The sequence below is a fragment of the Achroia grisella genome, unplaced genomic scaffold (genome assembly GCF_030625045.1).
Source record: "Achroia grisella isolate CSIRO2021 unplaced genomic scaffold, CSIRO_AGI_Agris_v1 utg319, whole genome shotgun sequence".
Taxonomy (NCBI): domain Eukaryota; kingdom Metazoa; phylum Arthropoda; class Insecta; order Lepidoptera; family Pyralidae; genus Achroia; species Achroia grisella.
This window is the reverse complement of record NW_026712795.1, coordinates 413389-441116: the sequence shown is the minus strand read 5'-3', so window position 1 is coordinate 441116 and position 27728 is coordinate 413389. Positions and strand designations below refer to the sequence as shown.

General features: G+C 33.9%; 1 protein-coding gene across 1 annotated transcript; it reads left to right on the top strand.

The window, feature by feature from the left end:
• The first annotated feature begins 296 nt into the window (after window positions 1-296).
• On the top strand, window positions 297-27728 carry LOC131843533 (RNA-binding protein 12). The gene is made up of 3 exons (XM_059192198.1): window positions 297-468; window positions 5679-5835; window positions 24500-27728. The coding sequence occupies exons 2-3, from the start codon at window positions 5693-5695 to the stop codon at window positions 27303-27305; spliced, it is 2949 nt and encodes a 982-aa protein (XP_059048181.1). The 5' UTR covers window positions 297-468; window positions 5679-5692; the 3' UTR covers window positions 27306-27728.

Here is a 27728-nt window from a genome sequence, read left to right as displayed (position 1 = left end):
TAGAGTTGCCAATGGACACACAAAAGTTTGTATTCAAGTTATGTTTTCTAATTGTTTATAATGAAATTAAAACTTTTGCAATTATGTATGTGTTTGTTAAATTTGAAAATACAGCCACCCACCCACTATTATGTTCTTTTATATGTACATAATACAAAAAGTTATATATACGCAATAAAAAAATGTGGTTGCTGAAATTAATTTCTATGAGATTGGCTCTTATATAAAAATTAACAACGGCAGTTATCCATAGCCGTAAAATGTCTTTTAAAAACACAATCGCCATTTCCATCCGCCATTTTAATTTTGTTTCCTCTGTCGTGGAATGACGCTCTGCTGCCGATATTAAATAAATTGAATGATCTTTAAAGTTTAACAACGTATGTGATATATTTCATTGTGAACTATTTGTGTACAAAAAATGTCAATGCTGATTGTTTGAAAACGTATAACTTTGTGTATTTGTAGGTAAGTCCAAGGCGGTGACGACCTGAATTTATTACGATATCATTATCAAACAATGGCATGGCGTCACTATCACAAGGAACAACTTGTTCACTTTGTAATTTTGTATATTGCCTATTATTCAATTGTTAATAATAATATTTATTGCGCTATATATCTTATGTAGAATAACAATAGGTTATAACTCTATGGTTCTTCCCCCTTACCTGTACAGAAATTTTGTTTTAGAATTTCTGTTCTAGAACAATCCTAACTGCATACTACTGAAATTTATGCATCTGTTACACTGTGTTTCTCTATAAGGTGTATACATGTAGCTTTTCCAAACATAATATTTTACTTAACTTTATATTGGCAATCACTGGTCACTTTTACAAATAAAACCAATGGCATATTACTGTTTATCTATGGTTCATAATTGAGATATTATTGCTGTTAAAATATGGGACTACATATTATTGTATACAACATTATGGCGTCTAGTGAAAACAATAAACAAAAATATATACACCAGCTTACATTTTAAAGTATTAATCTAACCTTTATTCTACTTAAACTGAATTGGTGAGTGATTATGTAAGGTAATAATTTGGAAAATATTGTATCAACTTGTTGAATCCTTTCTGTTCTATTATATTTATAAATAAAGTACAAAAAGCTAAATAACATTCTACCTATTGGGCATTACATTCTTTTATGTGAAAGATAAGAGAATGAATGAATCAGCAAACATCACAAACATAATATTGGCAGTATGCTCCAGTTGAGCGTGGAATCATGTCACTTCCCATAAAGTCTCCAACATTATTTCCTGGAGAATTTATTATGTGTTAGAAAAAACATTGTGTTTGTTTATTACACACAAGACATTTTGTTTATATAAAAAAAAACATTCCTAACATATAATATTATGTGTTAGTAATGTTTTTATGGATGAATATGGAATAGTTCTTTCTGTGCTAATGGTAATCACTGTTAGAGCTCTAGACAATGATTATACAATGCAAATAAAGTGGAGTGTTCTCAGTCAATCATGACAAATTTCTGAATGTGTTGTTTCTATTGAGAGATTAGATGATGCAGTGAAATTATAGGATAAGAGGCATGATGAGGCTGTGGTATGCAATGGATCAGTGGTATTGCAGGTGCTTTATGATAATGTGATGTCTGTATGTCTGTTTATACATATAGGTGACAATTACCACTTAGCATCATATGGGTTGTTAACTTGTGTGCCAATAACATAAAAAAATTGTTGTCCATCACTTTCTTTCGAATATCACTCATTCCAAAATAGTCATTTGTTGGGTAATCTCAATATAGTATTGTTAGGGGGGAAGTGGATTGTTAATGATGTAGAATTTTTTTTATGGATGATAATGGAATGGTGCACCTGTCTGTGCTAATGGTTTACGCTGATGGGGCACCAGTGGAGGATGATAAGATGAACATGAGGTCAGGTCTGTTAGCTCATCGTGACAAATACACCAAGAATTTATCACATTGGATTCCAGGGGGAACCATGTGGAGATCAACCTGATATGGTATATTGCTAGCAATAAGATCATCAGTCCAGACAATCGCTTTTCCCCCTAGTCATGTGGACTAATTGCTAGCAATATACCCTGTCAAAGACCTTTGACTCCTTCCTAGAAACCATCATGGTAAATCTTGCCAAGATAGCCCATCTTGAACTAATCTGATTTGATGCCATAAACTGTGAGCACAGGCAGGTGCATCATTCCATTATCATTCATAAAAAATAATTGTATTACCCTATTTCTTAAAATAAAATTGGTATTGAAAGAAATTATATCCTTACAATTGTTTAAATAATTTTTAGGTATAAAAGTAAATTATTACAAAAGATGTTTAGGATTGGTTTTGTCTTGACTATTTAAATTCTTCTATCATATTTACAATATTGTTAATGTAGTATTTTACCCAACCTACAAAATAGAGTAGTTTCTAAATGTGGTTGTATTTTTTTAGTTAATTGTAATGTAAGCTACTAACAATATTTGTTACAAATTGAAGTATTTTTTTTATACAACCATGTTGGTAATGAAACATATGTCCTATCTGATGGTAACAGTTATAGTAGCCTATGGAAAGAAACACCCCCTGGTGTTTCATTCACCTGCCACCTGTGCATTGTTTACCCTTTAGAAGCTTTAATATGTCCTTGGGAAGCCCCATGCAGTAGTCTATAGTGGCGACAGGTAGTCCATTTCACAATCAAAGTATATTATGTAGCAGGTCTTACAGTAATAAGTATAATTATTGGTTCATAATGCAGTAAGAATAATTTAATTTCAATTTTTAATAATTGAAATATTACATTTAATATATAGGTACACCTTAGAAATAAATATTTATAATAATAATAAATAACCCTGGACAATTAACACAGCGCCATCTAGTCCCATAGTAAGCAGAGATTTTGTTATGGGTACTAGACAACTTATATAAATGTTTCGATATTTTTGATTTGTAAATACGCAAATAATACCTACGTAGAAACCACTGAGGCCGTCAATGGTTCTAACATTAGTTCTAAGGCAAAAGGCTGGTCTTATCACATGTGCAATCTCTGTACATATGTGCGTATGTAGGTAAATTTGTTAGTACCACTCTAGGTTGTTTTGAATAGTGATTTAGTAGGTAAATACTCCCATAGATGGTTAGTTTTTCTTTTAGAGTATTAAAGGATATATATCAAGTATGGTATATTGGAAAGCTGATTTTATTTTATTTTAATTTTATAAATCATGTTTTGAAATTTATGTTCTATACAAATAAATACATTGTAGTGTCTGTTCGTAATTTGAAGTTGGAGCTATTTCAAGATTCATTAAATACATGTGAAAGTATGTATATACTGAGCTTATATAAAAAATACTCTCTCTGTCTGTTTGTTTGTTCTTGCTATTCTCGGAAACCGCAGGAAATATTTTGACGTAACCTTCACTCTTAGATATTTAATGATGACTTGGCAACTTTTATATAAGATTATATTTATTTATTTTAAAAGTAAAAAAGTTAAAATTAACGCTTAAGAAGTTGCGGGTAACAGCAACTGTATGATATAAACACTATGATATTATACATACAGATTTTATTTCAGTGACATGCATATATGTTATACATCTCCAAAACTTATTATCAGAACCAAAGGCGTACCACTAGTTGGGTTTAGAGATAGAAATTGCAAGGACAATTTGGTAAAAATATAAATATAAGCTATTTTCGTATATACTAAATTACACGGACATTCTAAATCCTATCATATTAATAATGTATCATAAAGTTAACCGCGACTTATTCTGCTTTTTTTAGATAAAATAGTTAACTCTATCTATCTTTACGCTAAATTTATTAAAATCTATTCAGCCGTTTAATAGTGATAAAATAATAACAGTGATATATTTTTTCTTTTACTTTACATATTAGTATGGAATAGACATAATAGCCATAACATTCCTGGATAATTCAGACAGTGGCATCTACGCCCAAGCTGAGCAGATATTGTGTTATGGCGTACTAGACAACTGCTATAAATACTTTTAGTTACATTATTTTGCAAATACATACATAATATACGTAGAAAACACCCAGACCGATGCAACCAATCATACCCATGAATACAAATTTATGTACGATGCAAGGAATCGCACCCGTCGGAAGGCGGTGTGCTAACCCTTTAGACCACCGATTGGAGGAGTTGCGACGTCGCTTCTGCCAGTCTTCGTCGAGATGATTCCAAGATGGCGGGATATACTAAAATTGGTGCATTCGAATGCATACTAAAAATATCGTCTTTTTAGTACATCTTGATCTGAATCATTTCAAAGAAACTTTGAAACTAATATTTTATCAATAATAATAATAAGGTTCACAATAAGTTCACACACACACTCTCACTCTCTCTCTCTCACACACACACACTCACTACACTTGGTTTCGGCCCGAAAGTGTGGTATACGCCACAAGGCGTAAAAACCGCAAAAGCTGTGGAAATGTGGCAATTAATAATAATATAACTATTGTGCACAGAAAAAATATTTACAAAAAAAGAACTTAATATAAAGAATGCCAACAAAGAGCGGCCTCATCGTTCAAAGCAGTACAGACAACCTGCGGACAATCATTATATACAAACTAATATTTTTTGGGTTATTCTTATTTTTTTATATATCACAATGTGAATGGTAAACAAGCTGACGGTCACTTGCTGGTAAACGGTAACCGTCGCCTACATGCAGGAACAGATCATGTCTCGCCCTGAATAGCAACCATGCGTTGTCATACTAGAAGAACATGTCATGCCTCTTATCCTGTAATTTCCCTGTCTAATCTGCACCCTACAACCGTATTGGTTATAGGGTGCAGCTTACAAAGCAAGCATTCTCGAGTGCGATTGAGTTTCGACCCAGACAATTTTTTTTACTGTTTAGTTCATTGACTATTTAGTTCAGTTTTCTTACTGTTTAACATCAGAGTACAAAAGTATAACATCTTAGTCTTCCTGAATGGCAACATATTTGTTCTTCCACGCGCGTCACCCGAAGGTGTGTATGGTACTAGCATGGGATTGGGTGGGGGAAGTGGATTGTTAGTAATGTGGATTAATAACCCTATTGCTAGCAATGTACCATGTCAGATTGATCTCCACGCAGATCCCCTGGATGATAAATTCTTGGAGAATTTGTCAAGATGGGTTAACTGACTTGACATCATGTCAAGGTTGATAGGAATCAACCTCCACTGGTGCCGCGCCAGCGTAAACCGTTAGCTCAGGCGGGTGCACCATTCTATTAATCATCCATAAAAAAAAAGTGTAAATAATCCGTCGTATTTTATATACCCTGGTATAACAGACGAATGTTACGCCCATCTGTAACATTCGTCTGTTATACCAGGGTATATACGACAGCTTGTTTGCCATTCAATTACATAAAAAAATATCTACAATGATTATTACTTTCTATTTCCTAACAATGATTCAATTACCTAATGACATATTCTTCACTAATGACCTATGATTATATTGTTAACTGTAATAATATTAATGATAGAATAACTTACACTGTTAGTAATGCAGTCTTGTATATTCTGTGTTGATTTATAGATCTATGAGTGACTTGTAATGTATATTTATGAATAGAAATATTCAAACAGTGAAATGGACCAGACTTTAACTTGTTTTATAGGTAACGGTGCAACAATGAGTGTCATCATACGCCTGCAAAACCTCCCGTGGTCCGCCAATGCCCTGGACATTAGGAATTTCTTTCGAGGACTCTCAATACCGGAAGGGGGAGTCCACATCGTAGGAGGCGAGCTCGGAGATGCGTTCATTGCTTTCAGGTAGCTATTTAACTTCACAAATATTGAAACGAAAGCTGGGGTTTTTCATTGGACAGTTTCATTGAAAACATCTCAGTACAAACACATACTTGTTATATATTTTTAATTAGTATTAAGTGTGTATTTATTAGATAATTTATATATTAATAAATAAAACGACACAATATGATTCAATTACCCTATATTTTAATTCGGACATATTAAAAAACATATGGACATGAAATGAAAATGTCTACATGTAGGTCTATTACAAACACTAATAACTCGACTTAACCGTCAGTTTGGAATGTACTTACGAGCCAAGAAAAACTGACAACTAAAAACAACTGCTTCTTACTTTAATGTTTATAGAAAGACTGAAACTGTAGCCTCTGAATTTGTAGATATATTTGTTTTGCAAAAATTCTACATCCATCTAATTTTTGTAAAACAAAATTATAGACTTTACAAAAGAGTATCTGGATTGGGTAATATTATTATCATGTACAATACAAGTTAGAATAGACGAAAATAGAGATAAATACTGTAAATTATTGGAGAATATAAGAGTAGGACTGCATGAAACTATATGAAAAGAATAAAAAAGGATATATAATTTGTGAGGTATGGTTGGTGTGATAGCGGGCATCCTGATGGACTTTACACTTGGTTAGTATGACACAATTAATAATTAAAAAAATATTTACCATCCTACTTCTCTAGTACGAGATTATGTGAGCAGTCCTCCATGTGTTTGGTAAGTAGATATTGTTAGGTATCACTTTTTCTGATAAATATATCAGAGTATATATATATCTACTATTTTTAAATAACTACATATATAGTCTAGTATCTGCAACATAATTGTGAATAAGTGATAGTTACTTATTAAACATAGTATCGAAATATAAGCTAAGCCTTATGCAACAGTCTTTAGGGGTCATCTACTGGTCCCCTCGTTTGATTTTCATCCACAATTGTGACGGTAAATTGTTCGGTCTTCTAAAATACCAACAGATAATAAATAAGGGATATTTATACATCTATTTCCTAATACAGGCACAGTCACGTGCGTACATATCATGTAAATATTTTGTACTTGGCTATAATGACAGATAAAATTAATGAATTTTTTTTTAAATACTTCGTGAATCATGCTTATGATAAGATCTTGTTATTATAAAAATATATTTAATCGAATTAGGTGTTATTTTGCGGACGTCCTTTTCACTACTTGATGGAGTTATATTGTTTTGTTTAATTGCTCGTTAATTAGTATGTGTGAGATCATAAATTTTCAATTTAATCTCACATGCTAATTGTAGCCGAATAAAAATATCATAATCAAATCATTTATATAAAAAAAATATGAGCCACACAATGAGGAGGTGCAGAAACTGGACAAATGAAAATAATTTTAATAAATAATTAATTTTTAATAAATAATTTTAATAAAATAAAACAGGACATTCACATAATCAGTTTAGTATTAAAAATACAAAATTATTTTCATTTATATAGCTCTTTAACTCGCTATATATCCTGATGAATAATATAGAATATATTATTTTATTTATTAAAACTTTATTACACAAGTGAAGGTGCACATGACGGACTCAGCTTAAGGCAATTTCTCCCAGTCAACCATAGTGTAGGATAAACATATATATGTAGGCAGTGCATCTACAAAAATGAGATAACATTGTAAAAAAAACTATGAATCAGATATATGTCTACTTATCTAATATACTTTATAGAGCGAATTGAATTGTTACGATTAATAAATGGAATGTTTAAAAACAAAATCCCCAAAATAAATTTAGATTAAAAAAAAAACTTTATAGGGCCTACGAAGTATTTGCTTTATCTTGACTACTATCTACAGAGGTGTTGCACGCTCAAATGATCAGCATTTACAAAAAAAAAAACCTGCTCTGATAAATCTACTTACATTTTGTGACGATAAAGTCGATAACACAATTTTTTTTAGGGTTATAGCAGTTTTAAGTCTGCAAATGCTGTCTTCTATTTTACTTAACAGAAAAACAATTTATTCAGGAATGTACCTCATTTGTGGCAAACCTAAATGCTGTCTTCTACTAAACCAGAAAAACAATTCATCGAGGATTGTATCTCGTTTGCGGCAACTCTTATGTAAACATTAGTGTGCTAGAAACTCGAAAAACGATGAATATTTGTCATTAAAATATAAACCCGCAACATAGTACTCAATATTCGTAATGTTTTGGTATATGCGGACTGGTGGCATCTCAACGGAATGTTTTTGTATGTCCTTTGGAGGTACTAGTAAATTTTATCCATTAAGCCCACTAATTAATGTAGTTTTGAACGTCCTTTCATACAATTTCCTTTTCAATATATTCGCTGTTCCAGAATGTATCAAGTAGTGAAAGGTTAGTTCAGATATAATGTTCAACTCCAATAAATATAAAATAACATTATTTACTAAGATATGAATATTCTTCCTTCTGCTAATATGAAGAAATTAAACACCTTTTTTATATAGCATTGGGGACAATACATTTTAAGCTACACACTTAACAATTATAAGGCGTGTTCCTGAAACTGATAAAACATTTGACAAATAGAGTTTATAGAATTAGGAATCCTAAATTACTGCATCACAGAAGCTAAATGTAGGAGAAAATTTAGACGGTGAGGAATCAGAAATTTTGTATACGCACTATTGTTGTGCTTGTCAAATACTGAGCTTCGGTGAACCTATAAGGATATAACTTGAAATATTACATCAAATTTAAAGTATGCTTTGTTGTACATCAACATAATTACAGCTGAATTCTATAATACTGAACAGACCTTATAAGCTCCCTGGAACAATGAACATTTACATCTATATTGATCTTAGAGTGACAGTAATGACTGGCTCATCCGTCATATTCGTGAACGAGCTCTGCTTGTAGGAACTGGTCTGCTCTACTCACTACGACGGATTTTAGTTTTAATTTGGTAGTTTGTATTCACACATTTTGGCTTGAAAATGTAGTTTCAACAATTTTTTTAAAGAGCATCACGCAAATTTCTGCCCTTCTTCGTGTGAAGCGACAGCTTTCCAAATGAGCAATAGATTAAAAAAACTATAACTATACAAAAGTGCTTAAATTAATTTTATTTGAATAAAGGATTTTCTATTCTATTCTTCCTGGGACACATCTGACATCGTTCATATAGTGACAAAAGTGCCTTTATTACTAGTTATAGCCTCATCTTCATCGGTTACTGGTTCTGATGATTGCTGTACTTAAAAAAATACAATATCGTTACGTATTTATGTCATTAATTCTCTATAGATCTCTTGATTTTACACAGTATCATTGAAACGATTTATAAGATTTCTCTGCCTACTCCGTGACCAGGGTGATGATGTGCTTTCTCACTTCACTTCTCATTGTTGTAGATTCTACATTACTGACATATTGTTTCCTGTTGATAAAAATTTTTACAAATTTTGATAAATTTTTAGTTTAATCAATCAAGTTTAGTCAACTGTATAGGCAATAAGAGCGTCGCAACCCATCGCAATTTGACAGCTTAAAAATATACTATACATCGCAAACATAGAATTAAGTAATTAATTAATTTACCATCGACAAATAATTAAAATTATTGCTGGATTACAAAATGTATCTGAAAATTAATCAAAGCGCCCCATTGAAATTAAACAAACCAATGCGTATCGTATGTACTTTGAGCAATTCGAGAATATTGTGTGACCAGTCCTCGCAATTGGATGTGGGTAATGCATTACCTGAAATATTTAGAGAATTAGGTATTATTTAGGAGAATTACACTAATTACTATATGTGTATTTTGGAAGCCTTAATGACGGAATATTGAACATAGATGTCTGCAAAATACACATGTAATATTGTCAAATTGCAATCTGCTTTCAAAAGTAATAGGCCTTAAACTGAGCAATGGCTTGATGCTTACGACAGGAATGGATTTGTTTATAAAGTTTATTGCTATTAAATTAGTAGTTACTATCGGTTTCTGTTAGCAATAGAAAGTAAGGAATTGAACAGCAACATTCGTCTTAATATTATAGCCGAGAGAATGATCGTAAACTTATTTGGAGGCTCATAGTGTAGGCTGAGACAAAGACTACATTTCTTGTCATATGATATTACGAGAATCAAGTTTGACTACGATGGTTTCCAGCGGAGACCGCGTGGAGTTATTAGCAATACAGGACAAGACAGGTAGGTAGTGTCGTAAGAACTAAATGATTTTACCAGCTGTTAAACACCTATTCAGACAATCGGTAAATTAAGCTATTGGTACCAAAATTATCGGTATAGCATTAAAAATTTTCTGTGGGCATAAATCTGCATAGGACACCAATTTGATATTTATCTCCCAGATGCAACTGAAGCACAACGTACATCACGGACTATTCTTATTTCGCAGCGTTTATCAAATTGTTCTTATTCCTCGTGCAGAATTTTTACACGTAGTACTCCACGAACATCTATTTAAAACCTCTTTACTTTCTTATCGACTGTTATACTGTTACTATACTACTATTTTTTAATTTCAAATACTATATTTCGTGTCCACTTTAATACAGACTTGAACTTAACACAAAAGATTAGAAGGTACTGAACATGTGCGCTGACTTCGGCAAACTAAGAATTCATCAAAATCTTGTATGATACGCTAAGAGAAATCTATAGATAATTAATTTCGAGACATTGTGGAATTCACACATAATTGTTTTTAAACTACGATTTAATTATACATAACTTACATTTATCTTAAAATTGTTTTATTATGTTATATGACTTGTGCGTTATACTATGTAGTATATTTTATCTACAACGATTTTTAAATATCTGTAAGTCTCATTAAAAAAGTCATAAGCACATGTTTCCACATGTCCCTGTAACTTAGGATTTAGGTAGATTATACTTAACTAAATTCTTCTAACTTACCAGATAATTGCTTATTTTGTTTAAAAATGTGCATTTTTGACTTCTTAAAAATGTCTGTTCTATATCCTTTTTCTGTATAAAATTCAAACCAAACTCATTCAGGCGTTTGTTGATTTCTAATATCAGCAAAAGCCTTAGTCGTCTTTATAATATTGTGTGCTTTAGGTATACATACATATACACATATTATTAATTGGGAATACAATATTGTTTCCCTATATTACTATATACTTCTCGGCGAGCAGCAATGACGTATGTTCTTCTAATATGAACCTATATAAGAATACACTACACACTACAAACAATGAATGTTTTCATACAATTCTAATTGTAATGAAAATGGTAGTACAAGGTTGTTTAGCATTTATTTGTATGAATGATGATAGAATGGTGCACCCTCATGCATTAACGATTCACGCTGGCGAGATACTAGTGGAGGATGATAGGATCAGCATGAAGTCAGATCAGTTAGCCCATCATGACGAATTCACTGAGAATTAACGACGATGGTTCCCAGGGGAAAACGCGTGGAGATCAAGCTTACATGGTATGTATTGCTAGCAATAAGGTCACACGTTACCCTATTACTAACAATTCGCTCTTCCATTGTGTAGGGTTAGAGTAAAGTTTGATCGTCTTTCTTCTTAATACGTTGACTGTCACGGCAATTTTCAAAAATCTGGTTTAAAATGAGAATTTGACTTAATCACATTATATTGTTATAAAACTCAAATTCTTGAGCAAGTTATTATCAATAAGCATAAAGTTTTTAAAACTTTCAACGAATAATTATTATTTGCTTTTGAATACATTTTCTATTACTGCGACTTGCTTGTCGATATTAGTACTAAGATATTACTAATTTAATCTTAGTTGCGTAAAATAGCAAGTAAACACAGGGCGAGGTATTTCGTATTTGGCGTCCTGGAAAGTAACTCATTCTACGAGTTATTCCGTAGTTAGCAGTCAACGTAAGCTTAAGTATTAAGTCCCGAATCAAGTCTGTTTATAATTAACATACCTACATATATGTATGTTCCCTGCTATTTGATAAGCGTATCTGCAAAATATAGCCATGAATGACGTAATTGTAGTGACGGCCTGTAGCATTGCCAGAGACAATGTTCGTGAGGAGTGTTTTAGATGGCCGATATGCCAAGAATCAAGAGCGACAGACTGGACCGAATTGATTTTAACGAAAATGGGCGGTGGCAAGGCGATTTTATCTTGATTGATTGATAACCTGAAATTTTATGGTAATAATGTTATTTTTCTTAATGCTGCACATAGAACTATTGGTTCTAAAAAAGAAAGTAAAATATAGTTACAACCTACGAATGAACAAAATATAGAAAATTATCCGGATTTTTTAATTACTTATTTTCTTAGGTGCTTTCCTGTAAACTATATTATTTTCAACAGTATTACCCACACTGACTAGCAATTGTTTACAAATCCATCCCTTTATCTGCTCGTATTTATGATCGAAAATGCTGGACACATTACTCATATGAGACGAAAGTAAGATTAGAGCTTATTGTATTCCATCTTTTGTGGAACATTTCTAGAAATTTACTGCGTCACTGTTAAACTGAGAATGGGAGTTAGAAGACTCTGAGTCTTGTTATACTTAAGTCGCTGAGGTCGTGGGCTAATTATTGTGCTTAAGATTTAGTTACATACTTAGTAATGTTTCTAATTAATTTGATATATACGCGACAACCACAGCTTTCAGATAGCGATCGATGAAAAAGGTATGTAAGTTGCAATAGACACAAACATTTTGCAGCGTAAAATTTTCTACACGTAGACAAACGTTCTAAAGTATCGTATAAAACTGACATATTTATAAAGGATCACTGTCATCGGAACTGTCGTCATAAAATATAATTACTCCGCCAACCAAAACGAGTGCTGTGGAAATAACTATACAAAACTTATGTATGATATGATCATGGATTTCTTTAGAAGACGGCGTGGGGAATTCTGCAGCTAATAAAATGTTACTCTGCTGCTTTGTAATGTTTTTTTATGATAGTATCTATACAGGACATTGCAACAGTATTACTAGGAGGACCCTTCATAGGAATTTCATCATTACCATAATCTTCAACGTCTAATATTATTTTTTTACAAGATGCACAGCAGTGCAAACACTTGGTCATCCTTTTAGGAGGCCGATTGTAAAGTAAAATGTACATAAAGGAACAGAGTCTTTGTTGTTTAAGAATAGACTTCATTCATTCCATGAGTTAATATTATGAAAACTTGAATACCCTTGGTGAGAATAAGTAATATTTGTTCAGTTTTGTGTTGATCAATTTCAACTACATTACCTTAGCGTTATTAGAGCATCGCTTCCAATGATTTACTACTGCGACTTGGGCCCAAATGTCCAGTCAGTTCCAATCTAGCAGACACAACAAAACATCCTGTCAATTTATTTACTCCGGTTATGGAGCTAACAGAAACTAATCCGATAGACTGCTGTAGGCTGACTCTGCAGCGTTGGACTCACTACGACATGGTGAGTCAACAATGCCTCAGGCTATGCCGTCTGGTATAGTCATCTCCGGTACAGTTGTATTATGTTTTATTTCATTAACGCTATGGGTGCTTGTGCTCTTACAAGCGTGTGACTCATCGAAGACTGCGACTCTTATATGATCCTATGGATGTAGTTGCAGAGGCATCTGCACTAATGGTATATAACGATAAGACAGAAAAGAGGGGAAAAAATTATTAACAAAATAATGATGTACTAATTTTAAGAAACTTTCTCTTTTTACGGTCAGATAATCTTTCACTGGACTTTCATCTTTCCCTTCGGTTGTTACCAGGATGTAGGAAATTTGTCGACCTGTTGTAACACTCGTTTCCCCAGCATTATAATATTACAATATTAATATAGGTATGCTGGTAATACATATTTTATTCATAAAATTAAGATTTATTGCCAGACATGAGCAAAATGTATTGAAATAGACAATGCCAATACTTTTTGCATTTTGAATACCAAATGCATAAACAAAATTACCTATTCATTTTGTATTTAAAATATTGAATGTAAAATATGTATTTTCAAAATATTTTAGTAAAATCAATTATTTTATAATTCTTAACTTTATTGTATTAAATTAAATCATTACTTTTTAAGTTTGGTTACACAACGTCAATCGTGACAAAATTAGCACCTACAGAAATTGCAAAAAATAATATTTTATTTGTTACTAAATTAATAATGGAAATCAGTATGATGTTATCAATAAATCTGTTGAAACTTAGTATGGAATTGAAGAAGCCTTAAGAGACACAAAAATTAAAATCCTCACGTGGCCTACGTGAGGTTTTTTATTTAAATCTGTACAATTGGAGTTGATTCTTCTATTACCTAATCTTAAATTGTCAGTATTTTACAAACTACAAAAAATGTTTTACAAATATAAAATAGGTTATAAAAAGTAATACAAATAAAATACAAAATGGTTTTCTAAAAAACAGTTTAAAAGTACAAAATGTAATTAGTATTTTACATTTCAAATAATATTTTTAAAATATATAAGGGTGTGTTTCTGATGAACGTTAAATTATTAGTAACGTGACCACGTTCTCTGGTTTGAAATTTGAAGGACTAAGAAACCATATCATGAGAACAATATATGTAATGAAGTTGCTTACAATACTTAGTTTAGATTTCATATTGCCTTTTTGACAAGATGACCTGAAAACGCCTTGTATGTGTGCTCACATTAATCATTAAATTTTTGTGTTAGATCACTAGTCGCCATTCACTAGAGAATATTGGCGCTTTCTTCCGATTTCTCTGTTTTAGTAGTTTTTTAACTGGTATTACACATTTATTTTATTAACGGGGTTAACAATACAATTAATTCTATCTATTTTTTGTATTGTTTGTGTGTGGTGTCGTTTCAAGGGAGACTTGCGACTGCGGAACGCCATCCCAGATTATGGCCCATCTATTGACCTGTCCTTTGTACCCGACATCCTGCACAAAGGAGGATCTCAAACAACGCGACAGAATGCGCAAAAAACGTCACAACATTCTGGGGAAAATACATTTAGTTGCAATTGAAACGACTTCTTCCTTCGTTAGGTAATAGATCTATTATTCTATTCTATTCTTATTTGACTTTTATTAATTACGCGAAGCTAGAATGGAGAAGTTAGGAAACACGAGAGGGAGTAGGGTTTGGTGAAGTAACACGTGTATTATTATTTTTTCATTGAACGCGCAATTTATAATCAGCGAAATTTTTTTTCGTCCTTTTGGAAATACCCGTTAGATAAGGATTTTTGACTTGTATTGCCCTAACCTGAAGGAGGATCGTTAGCCGTATCTACAATCTTTATATCTGTCTGGACATTTTTATAATAGTACTTGACGTTCCATATTTAATGATCAGAACTTTTCAAACATTTCCTGTTCATCACACATAATTTTTTTGGCGTGCCTAAATCTCACCTCACGACCTAAAATGAAAGGGGTTGAATAATGCTAAAATATAATTATTAAGAAATTTGATCGCGATTGACTGCAATCTCATCGTGATACGTGATAAATGATAACTGGTATAGATATCTAATGTTCAGTCACAACTTGTATCGTGCACAATAAGTGTACGGTATTATTAATGCTATTTCTTACACACACACATATTCCATATATTTAATGTATGTTGATGAGTTTTACTGTAATGTTAAACAGCAGATCACCAGACTTCTTAAATCACTTTTTATGTTACTGTAACAAAAGTCTTACAAGAATGAATCAGCATCGCTGTTATAAACATACCTATGCTGCAAATTCGTCCACGTCTTGAGCAGCATAAAAAGAGACCTATGTTCTCTTCCTAATGCTACGTTAATGCTAAATTCCTTGGCAATTAAGTAATAGAAAACATGGCAAATAAAGTCTTTGTTTGCCACATAATATGACATGAGTGTAATATTTGAAATGTCTGTATTCTAGAAAGTTTTAGTCGCTTTATTTAAGTATTATTTATATCATCAAAATGCTATTTCTTTTGTACTCTATTAAATTAAACACAAATTAATTCACTTATAGGTTCTGACTGATGGAGCTGAACGATACTATTTATTAACTCCTATTATGACATACAAAAACACCGATGTTTGTCTCTAGCCTGCGCAGGTTCTTGGAGATTCTCCAGTATATGGGTTTGTCGAACGCATAAGCAGCGCAGTCTTCACAGCGCTTTGTAGTTAATATCTTCGAATTTGCTACGGCAGTCCAACTAACCTTACTTCATGATACGTCATTTTCCACTTGTGTATCGTCAGCATAAACCTTTAGTGTAGTTAGTATTTTATATTCTGAATTTTATACAACCGCGACTGTCTGACTCTGTAACAATGGCACCATCGATCATACTGGTTTTAGTTCGTAAATAGCAGCCGAAGTGTTAAGACTGAGCGACGTCTACTCAACGTTCAGCGATCAGCATTTTGTAGAAGTGTAGGATTTTGTAGGGCTGATAATGAAGTGTCATTTCATTATCAGCCCCACTTTACTTTGTTATAGAAACTTATACAGTTGGGGTTGTATAAAATTCAGATGTATGTCATTATTATTAACAGGACCTTAAATTTGAGGTACGGACTTTAAAATTATCTCTTCAAATTATGTGTTTTGAAATAAAGAACCATTTCAAAATTTTACTCATTAGTCGCAAATATTGTTAGGTAACTTTCTAAGATGGACATTATCCAAACTAGACCTAGCAGGAGAGATACATTTTATAGATAACGATGGAGAAATTAAATGTTAGATCGCTAACGTTTAATTTGTTAATTTTCATTAATTAACCGGGTCTTAACATGAACAATTTTATGGTAAATAAAAGACGTCTCTCCTCTGACATCTCGACGTTTCGACTAGGTTGCACTAGCCGTGGTCACAAGCTGACTAGAATACTGGATGCTGGAGCAATGTTATTGTCGGCAGGTGCCAACGGCAAAACTGCTGGCAGGTAAATACCTTTATTCACCATAAAATTTTTAGTGTTATGACATGGTTAACTATATTTTTAAAGTATTAAACACGGAAATTTTTAAATAGGATCATTGCATCTTGGATCGTTGTCATTCGCAGTTTATTATTGAACTCTTTCAATAACACAGTTGTTGCCTTGCAGCAGCGCTGTGCCGGGAACCAAGTCTTATAGAAAAATGTGGTCATTATTTCTAGAAACTTTAAAATTCTCATTCCGTATTAATCACTCGTTAATATGAAACGTTTTAATTACTTTTAGCACTTATCCGATATGTTACACGTGAGGTACATATTACATACACTAAGTCTACATACCAACTATATCAGATACAATAGCTACCCTTACACGTATGCTCTTTCATGCGGGAAAGAGTGCATGTAAATGTAGACAAAGAGAACAAGATCGACTGCGCGCGCCGCCAGTTAGCGCATTCCCACGATCCTCGTGCGTGCTTTAGCGCCTTTTTGTTTATAATTTATTATTATCAAAATGGCGGATATTTGACTATAGAGCAAAGATATAATTTTAGAGTTTTGATAATGTATAAATATTAAACGTGTCGATGAAAAATGAAATCTGTCAAAAAACAATCTAAATATCTTTATTCATGTAGGTCCATTACTATATTCTTATGATATGTCAAATCTACCGTCATTTCGGAATGCTTTCGAGATGAGAAGAACTGACAAGAAACTCTTCATATTTTTTTCAAATAAGTATATAATAAAAATTGATTTTTCAATTCAAATTTGGGAGAATACAGCGACTACCAGCATAAATAAAATCTGTGGAATACAAAATTAAAATAGAAAGCAAAATGTCATAACATAACAAGGTAAAGGCAGATAATAATGCTAGTAAACTCTATATCTAGGTTTACGAAAACATACCGTTCTATGTGATTGATTGGAAGCAATTTGGTGTTAGAATTCTTCTAAATGAATTCATGATATTGTTCTACCAGCAGTATTACTAGCTAGTAGTTTTGGTAGTTTCTAAATCGTTGTGTTCATTTTAATTCATATTCAAATTCAAAACATGTTTATTCATGTAGGTCTATTACAGACTCTTATTATATGTCAAATCTACCGTCAGTTCGGAATGATATCGAGATGAGAAGAACTGACAAGAAACTCAACTCGTATTCTTTTCAAATAAATGTTGTACATATTTACAATAATACACAGTCATTAAAATTCAAATTTGGTAGAATAGAGTGACCACCAGCATATGCCATTGCAAAAAAAACAAAAAAATCTAATCAGTGTTCGCAACCTGAACAGACCAGTCCCCACAAGCAGCACCCGTTCACGAGATGACGGATAATTGAACTACATATTTATTAGAAAATATTAATTATCTCAATATGCCATCTTATTGTTGTTTTACTCATTCATCTTGTAATGAGAAAGCTTTCCGAATGAGCGGTAGACTAAAATATTTGTGGTGGCTATTGAAAAGAGCTTAAATTAAGTTTATTTGAATAAAGCATCGATCTCCAACTGATTGACTACCGAAGTATTCGTTTGGACTTTTTACTTCGGAAAATTATTATTTGTGGGGACTTAAATAATAATAATAACCCCGGACAATTCACACAGCGTAATCTAGTCACAAGCTAAGCAGCGCTTATGTTATGGGTACTAAACAACTGGTATAAATACTTAGATATATTTTTAGCGGCTATGGTACCGACCCCACATATTTTTCTGTACCTACCTTATAACCCTACACAAACAATCGTAATCATGAATATGAATGTTTGTATCGTGCCAGGAATTGAACCCGCGACCATAGGAAGGAAAGCACCGAGGGCGTTAAAAAAATTGTGACGTAGTAGACGTACCTAACAATATTTACAACAAACAAGTATTGGTTATTACAACTGACATTAAAACGTTATCTGAACTCAAGTTCCGGTAATCAATTAGTCACTTCAACTGAATTGTGTGTTTTCCAGCTAAAAATACTGAATTGATATTTTGATAACCGATTTGATAACGGGGTAAGATGGTTATGGGACGATTCATATAACCCTCTTATTATATAAATCATCCCATAACCATCTTTGTACCTACTTATCTTTTAAGGTTGTACTTAGACAGTACACTTTCTGTAGGTAAGTATTTATTTATAAGAGCAACACCCAAGTTTCTTGCTCGTTCTTATTGTCTGCTTTCCGAATGAGTGGTAGAATAAAAAATAGGACTGCAAAACTATTTCAAAGTTATATTAAGTATATTTATAGAATAGAATTTTATGATAATATCATCTAAAGAGCTTAGTTGAGCAATCATTGAAGCTGAGAAACGCTCACGGGGTTATTTTAAAATATAATTATTTGGTATAAGCTGACGTGACGCAAGTGGAGGTTGATAAAATCAAATAAAAATCAGGTCAGTTAGCCTATCATGTTGAATTCACCAGGAATTAAGGCTGTATGTCTCCGATCCCTCTCCATACAAAACATTACTATTATAAATCATTTTTTTTAATTAATTTAACTCCCAAGTATCCTATGTTCAACGTAGGATAAGGCAGCACCTAATCTCAACATTTCACACCAGTCAGATTTTCTTTAAAAAATATTATTTAGAATTACACGTAACAGAAAAACTCGATTATTACAAAAAAAGGGACCTCTCTTTAGCTGATACGTAAGAAACCTCCCAGAGTATAAAAATTTGAAAAAAAATTGCATAATAATGGAATTGTAATGAATTTTTAGGATTACGAAAAATTCCTTTATATACACTGTAACAATCATGTACAAGCTCATTTGAATAGAATAAGAACTAAGTTTTTTTATCAGTTCTTAGCTCGAAAGCACTCCGAACTGACGACAAAATTGACATCATAAGAATGGAGCCAATAGAACGGAACATAATTATAATAATAATGTATTTATTATCACGCTTAATTGCCCACTTTGTTAGTATTACAGATTTCTTATAATTAATGTTAGTACGTACAGACTAAATACACACAAAAATGTAAAATACAAATAATATCAAAAATTAATATTAAATTAAGTTAAAATATAAATTAAAATGAATAATTATTTACGGCATAATTTCAATTAAAAGTATTGCTATCGCGATTGGGAGAGGGGAGACATAAGGTCTCTGAATAGAGATTAAATAAATTCTAAAGAATAACTACATCGCAATTTTATTGCATGGACACACTTTATATAACAACTATGGATTCAAGAAGGTGGAGCTGATATAGTAGTTACATTCCTAGCAATGAATCGGCTAATACACCTTACTAATAAATTTCTCCTTCATCTTACAGGAGTTATTGAGATACAGTTATGTTATAAAAATATTCGTAAATTAAATATAATTGGTAATACTACTTATAGATTTGATTTAACGGTCTTGGTGATCTAGCTGTTTAGCACACCGCTTTATTTCCAATCGTCGCGGGTGCGATTCCTCGCACGGTGCAAACGTATCATGAGTATGATTGTATGTATGTACAAATTAAAATATCTAAGTATTTATATCAATTGCCTAGTACCCATAACACAATCTCTGCTTACCGTGGGACTAGACGGTGATTGTGTTAATTGTCCAGGATTTATTTATTTATTATAAATAGGTATATTGTCAAGAGACAAGGTACAAAGTATTTAGATATAAATCTACATACTATTTGTATGTATGTATGTATACATAAGGACGACTGTTGGAATATTTATGGAATGAAATGTTTCCATTAAATCTTTACTGATTTTAAAAAAATTTGCGTTCGTAATCGATTACCCAATAAATTGGTATGTTTACAATGTTTTATATGTATGAGTAATTTGAGAGATGCAGTTACACGCTAAGTTTAAATATGCTATTGTCCATGATGAGGCTTACTGAACTAACTTCATGCTCATCTTATCCTCCAATGGTGCCCCGCCAGCGTAAACCGTTAGCGCAGCCGAATGCAACATTCCATTATCATCCACATGAAAAAAAATGCAATTGTTGTTACGAAGTGGTCTGTAATTGGTCACAAAACTATACCTAAATATTATGATTTAGCATTTAAATAGCAGATTAATCCTCTCATTTCATTGAAATAATAACTCAGACAATTCGCACAGCGCCATCTAGTGCCACACTAAACAGGATTTTTAATAATGTGCATTACACAACTGATATAAATAAGTAAAGGCACATATTTTTCAATACAAATAAACACATAGAAAATTAAAAGAAAAAACAGACTAATGTATACAAATGTTTGTATCTTACTAGAATCGAACCTTCTATTTATACCAATATAGACTTTCAATAACTTACAAAATAGTATGATTACTTCTGTCTCAACTATTTCAGCCATTATGCAGCTTGCTTTGATAGATTTCTTTCGCTGGTAGGGTGAGCTAAGGCAGTGAAAATACAAGGTACGGAGACATGGTGTCTTTTTCTTCTCCGAAATTTACTGAGACTCATGATGTGATAAATGTCTAGTGAAATGGCCTCTGACTCATACTCTTCCTATCATCCTCCACTGGTGTCCCGCCAGCTTAAACCGTTAGCGCAAGCGGCGCACTATCACAAAATACACAAGTTCTGCTTAGCTTGATACTAGATGACGCTGTGTGAATTGTCAAAAGTTTTTATAATTGTATAATAATAAAAAGTACTTAGGGGCCGTTCAAGTATTACGTAAGCAGATTTATTACAATAAAATACCCCCCATCCCCCCCCCCCCATCCCCCATCACCCTTGTCAGCAAAAGTAAAGAAAGCTCTTACCCCCTCCCCCTATGCTTACGTAAACATTTTTAATTAATGTATTGTTTTTTTAGCAAAGACAATGTGAGGGTTGTCTTTCGTGTAAAAAAGTAAAGAACTACCTATGACGTAGTCATCAAGCAAAACAAAGATCCCCCCCTCCCCATAATGCTTACGTAGATAATACTTGAAAGGCTCCTTATTACACTAAAATGGACGCATTAATAGTACCATGGACATCACATGATGACGTGTGTCTATATAGTGCCATTCATGTATATACGCGATGGTACCCACATTCCATCGTGTAGACCGTCAGCCTGTCAACTAGTCCAGTTATATAACAAGAACTACCTCAACTAGACAGCAACGAAGCTATTTATTAAGTTCAATACAATACTTTTTGGGCGATAGAGTGAATGAATTATATGTGTCAGAAGAATCAAACGACGGATAAAAAATGGTAAATAATTGTAATGTAGGTTATATAGATATAATGTTTGAATGGTAAGAATAAAAAAATGACAACAAAAATCTTACGATTCTAAAACCTGTAATGAAGAGACATTCAAAATAGGCACAAAAATTAATATAGGTATAAAAAGGCGCAAAGAATTTGCAACTTTATTTGTAAAAACATGATTACAAATTAATTCTTATAATAATATACCTATTTGAAACACCATATTTTATATATGAAGTATTTCCCTATTTTTTTTATAATTGCACATGCATATACAATAAAATTACATATAATAATTTATCAATACACACATGGACTCTGTTTAAACATTGTAGCAACTTCGTTGACGACTCATTCCATATTTTACGAGTACAATAGTTAATAGCGTCCAAACGTCTGTCAAGCTGTTTTTGTAAGTAACCATGCAAAATTTTGTTATAAATATATAACAAAAATAATTAAAACAAATTAGAAATGTAAATGTAGGTAGGAAGGTAGAATGGTTTTTTTTATACCAGTATTAAAGTTTATCTATACATCTAAAATAAAAATTGGAGTGTCTGTTTGTAATATTGAAATAACCGTTTTTTTACTACACGCATACGAATATAAATACTCTAATTACATAGAGAAATATAAGTATAGGGCGAAAGTAAAAGACAAGTGAATATAGAGAAATAGAAGGTCTGAGGTTGATGACAAAATTTTAAGGTACATATACCATAAAAACATTTTTTACAATTTTTATCTGTCTACCTGTTTATTCTGGCTAATCACTGAAATGGCTGGACCGATTATGACGGGTCTCTTTTTACCAGGTAGCTGATGTAATAAGAGTAACTTAGGCTACTTTTATTTAAGAAAAATTAAGTTAAATTCTACGCAGGTCACTGGAACAGCTAGTCATCAATATAATCAGTGATGGAGTAATGAATACCTGTAGTAATAAAAAAAATTTTTTTTTTAAATAAAAAAAAAACAGGTTATGAATCAAACAATTTTACGGCAGGAAATGGTTGTTAGGGTAGAAAATCGACTGTTACGACCTTCAATTTAGAATTATGGAATGGCCTCCATAAACTTCAAATTATGTTTTTATGCTGCTGTAGTTGTAAATACCGTAAACTGTGGGAAGAGAGGATTGTTAAAAATAAGAACATTTAGACTCATTACTATTGAGCGGCTCAGTAATTTAGCGGTTTACCGGGGCGCTTTTATTCTGATGGCCGCAGGTTCGATTCCTCGCATTTATATTGATCTGACTGTTATCTATGTGTGTTATAAGCGTATTAAAAAAATGTGTCTAAGTATATCTATCAGTGGTCTATGGTAGTACCCATAATACAAGCTCTGCTTACCGTGGGACTAGACGATGACTGTGTTAATTGTCCAGGATTTATTTATTGATTATAGATATATTGTCAATGAGACAAGGTACAAAGTTATTTACTAAATTTAAAAAAGATTCCCCTTAAAATCTAGTTAATAAACTTTTTATACAAATCGACTCGTGTATCTTGGCCTACATCACACATGACATTTATCATTAATTACTGTTACTGTTACTATTACTGTAAAGTTTCATCAAAATCTGTTTAGTCGTTTTTTCCGCGATAGGGTAACAAACATCCATCAATAGTCACAAACTTTCGCTTTATAATATTAGTAAGATACTAATTATATTGCCTATATAGGTACACGAATATCAGCACGGTCATCATGTTTTTTAGTATGGATTGTCATTCCAAAGAAAGGTGTCTTACCTCCGTATTGTAATTTTACTGCCATATTGTGTTTCGTTTAAAGGGGGAGACCCTTTAAACGAAACACAAATAACAAGCAGCTTGGCAGAAATAGGTCAACTAGCTGACTACCTCGAGAGACTTTGTACAAAGCATGTCAGCTATTTTATTTACTTATTTTAACGAGGTAGAACAACTTAAACCTAGAAAAAAAAACCTAGACACTATGCTTATAGTAGGCTATATTTGTCTAAACAGTGATAATAGAATAGAATTTAAAATCTATTATTCAAATAAACTTAATTTAAGCACTTTTGAATACCCATCCCATTTTTTTTAAACTACCGCTCAATCGGAAAGCTGTCTCATCACAAGAAGAATGAGCAAGAAACTTGCTTGTTGCTCTTTTAAATAAGTCGAAACGTTTGATTACAAACTACCAACTAGCACAAATTTATTTGGGTTAAATATTAAATACACATTAAGATTGAATCAGTTGTAGTAATCAGACCAATCCCTACAAGCAGCACTCCTTCACGATTATGACCTATGAGCCAGCCATTACTGCGGTCGTCCATATTTTAGGGTAATAATAGGTTGTTATGACGAACTTTTAATAACAATACTACTTTACTATTCTGAACGGTACGATCTGTTTTGATCCGATTACACATGTCCATAGAATTACTGTTATGTCTGAATATATTCTCAAATACCCATTTCTATTGTTACAGTACGGATGAAGACGCGCGTCAAGCGATGATGTTAGATGGCGGCAAAATAAAGGAGATACAAGTGAAACTATTGCTCAGTTCTCGTTCAGAGATGCACAAAGTCATAGAAGCGGCGAGACAGAGTGTACCGATCCTGAGTTTGACCACACCAGCACCTCCTGTAGCCCCCGTCGCACCTCCGGTGACGCTTCCACAGCAGTTGGTACCTTCTATACCACCCACCATAACACCTTTCTCAACTGCATTAGGTAACAATCCATTAGCAAACTTTGGCATTCCTGGCATTGGAAATCCTCAAGAGATCCCGCAACCGGCCGTCATAGAACCTCCCGCACCTCTCGTCAGCCCAACTACAAATCTTTCAGCAGAAGAAGAAGACAAGGAACCTGAGAGAAAAAGAAGTAGAGAGAAAGAAAGGCGTCGATCCAAGTCTCGTTCTAGATCACGAGACCGGAAAGATAGAAAGAGAGATCGACGGGATAGATCACGTTCCAGAGAGAGACGGCGACGTGACCGCAGCCGGAGTAGAGATAGACGTGACCGTAAACGTGATAGGAAAGACCGCAGTCGATCCCGCGATCGTTCACCATCAAGAAGGTCTCGTGATCGGCGCAATGATCGCAGATCGCCTCAGAGCTCTCAGGAGAAAAATATCGAAGTTCAAAATATCGACAATGTTATGCCACCGGGACCACCATCCATTGCCAATAACAACACTAATTTTCCACCACAACAAATGTTGCATGGTGCACTGATGCCAAACGGTGCTATAAGCGCAGGAGATGGACAAGCAAATCTTTTTAACGATCCTTCAATGGCAGACGCATTTAACAAACTTCAAGAGCTTGGCAAAAAACGTAATCCCAATGCTTTTCAAGGTGATCAACAAAATGGTACTGGAAGATTCCCAGGCGGTAGGGCCGCTAATGCACAGCGCGGTGGGAGTAGTTACCGTCGCGAAGGTCGGCCTTCGCGTTTTGATAATGATCAACAGAGAGACTGCTGTGTTGCTATCAGAAATGCACCGAATCATACCAGTTACGGTGACGTAAGACGCTTTTTCCCATTTATGATTGACAAACATGGTATTAAAATGATAAACGATACCATGGGACGAAGGACAGGAAATATCTACGTACGATTCTGCGATCCCCGGTCCAAACATTTAGCTTTACAACGGAAGAATAACGAGCTGAAAGGTTCGCCGGTTAACGTGGAAACTTTAGATGACGATGAATACGAAACGGCTGTGGACTCATTTCTTCCATACAGGGAGGAAAATGATGACGAAGATCCAGCCCTTATTATCGCTGATAATGATGATTCCCAACCACCTTACACTGTTCTGAAATTATCAGATCTACCCAACTTTGTGAAGGAACATGACGTCATCAAAGCGTTCAGTGATTTTTCACTTCTATCCATTGCTTTAAATGACTGTCGTGTGACTCGGTCTAAAATTGCATATGTACAGTTTGTAAAGCCAGAAGATGCAAAGGCAGCTTTTGAAAGAAAAGAAAGACATACTATATTCGGAAGACGCCCACCCACAATCGTTACAATGACCAGTGAAGATTATGAAAAAGAAAGGATTTCACAAAATGATAAACCACAGGATCCAGTGCTGCCGATAGTCCAGGAGCAGCAACCAGAACCGGTTGTACCACGTGATCCTCGACAACGACGTCAGTTCGAAGATAAAGGGCGTAAGGTAAATCCACAAGCACAGCCCGCTGTTGCAGGGGCGCCCTTTTTCAATGCCCCTTTTATTCCACAGCAAGGTTTCGGTGGACCGTTTCCCGGTGCACACCAATTTACTGGGTTTCCCGCTCCTACAGGTATAGATGCTCATGCTGCAGCAGCCAACTGGGCCGCTCGCCCCACATTCGCTAATCAAATGAATCCAATGGCCGGGCCACCACAAGTTCCTAAAACAAACGCAATAACTTCCGATTTAAACGACGAGCCCTTAGACTGTGTACTGATGAAGGGCTTACCACGAGCATCAACAGATAGAACAATAGTGACATTCCTCTCCGACACTAGTGCCGTACCAGCTCGTATACACCTTATGCTGGACTCTAGCGGCTCACCTTCCGGTGACTGTTTTTGTGAATTCAGATCTCCACAAGAAGCTAGAATGGCTGTTAAAAAGCACGGCCAAAACTTAGAGGGGTGTCGAGTTACTGTCGATCTCGTAGCACGTAGTGTAGTCGAAGAAGCATTAGAATCGAAGAATCAACCTGAAGGCTTATTGGGCAACGCTCCTGCCGTTCCACCATACTTTGATGCTCCGCGTGGAGGGTTTATGAATAGGGGTGGACCATATCGCGGAGGCCGCGGCGGTTTTGATTCCAACAGAGGTTTCGATAGAGGTGGATATAGGGGTGGCTTTGACCAAGGTCGCGGCAACTACCGGGGTCGTGGTTTTGACAGAGGAGGTCGCGGCTTTGATAGGAGCAGAGGACGAGGATTTGGACGAGGACGTGGTGGTTATGATAATAATCGCGACCGGGAGATGCGAAATGACGACGAACAAGACCCAGCGTTGGAGGATTTCGGAGCCCCAGGTTGCGTGGTTTCAATGGAGAACGTACCATTCCGTGCCACTATTGATGATATAATGAACTTTTTCAGTGAATTTGAATTAACACAGGATGACGTAATAAGAAGATTTAACGAACGAGGGCAGCCCACGGGAGATGCGCGGGTCGCTTTCCGCACACCATTCGACGCTCAACGTGCGGTCAAGACGCGGCACATGGACATGATTCATGATAGACGCATCAGCCTTACAATTCTTTAGCACACAACAAATGAGCTCTACGAAACGGTATCCGAGGACTCTTTGGATTAACCGTGTGTATATTGATCATATTAGCCAATACAGATCGCGGCAAACTACTTGTGCGTTACCATAGACAAAGATGCTTGATTAGGAGTGGTCTTTGCACGTTAAATTATTACTGTGCAAGTCATGTGGTATTGAAATAGTGTTCCAAATTTAGAATTGTGCAAGGTACATAAATGTATGTACCGTTTGAATGACTATGAAGGGACTAACTAGCCCACCGTATCACGGGGAATACATAGTGTGACATTGATTTAGTTATATACCTATTTTTTTTAATAGTTCCACGTTAATACATCGTATTATTGATGTATATATATAGAATTAACTAAAAATAAAATCTAGAAATACAAGAGTTTACGTATTTCAATAAGTGTG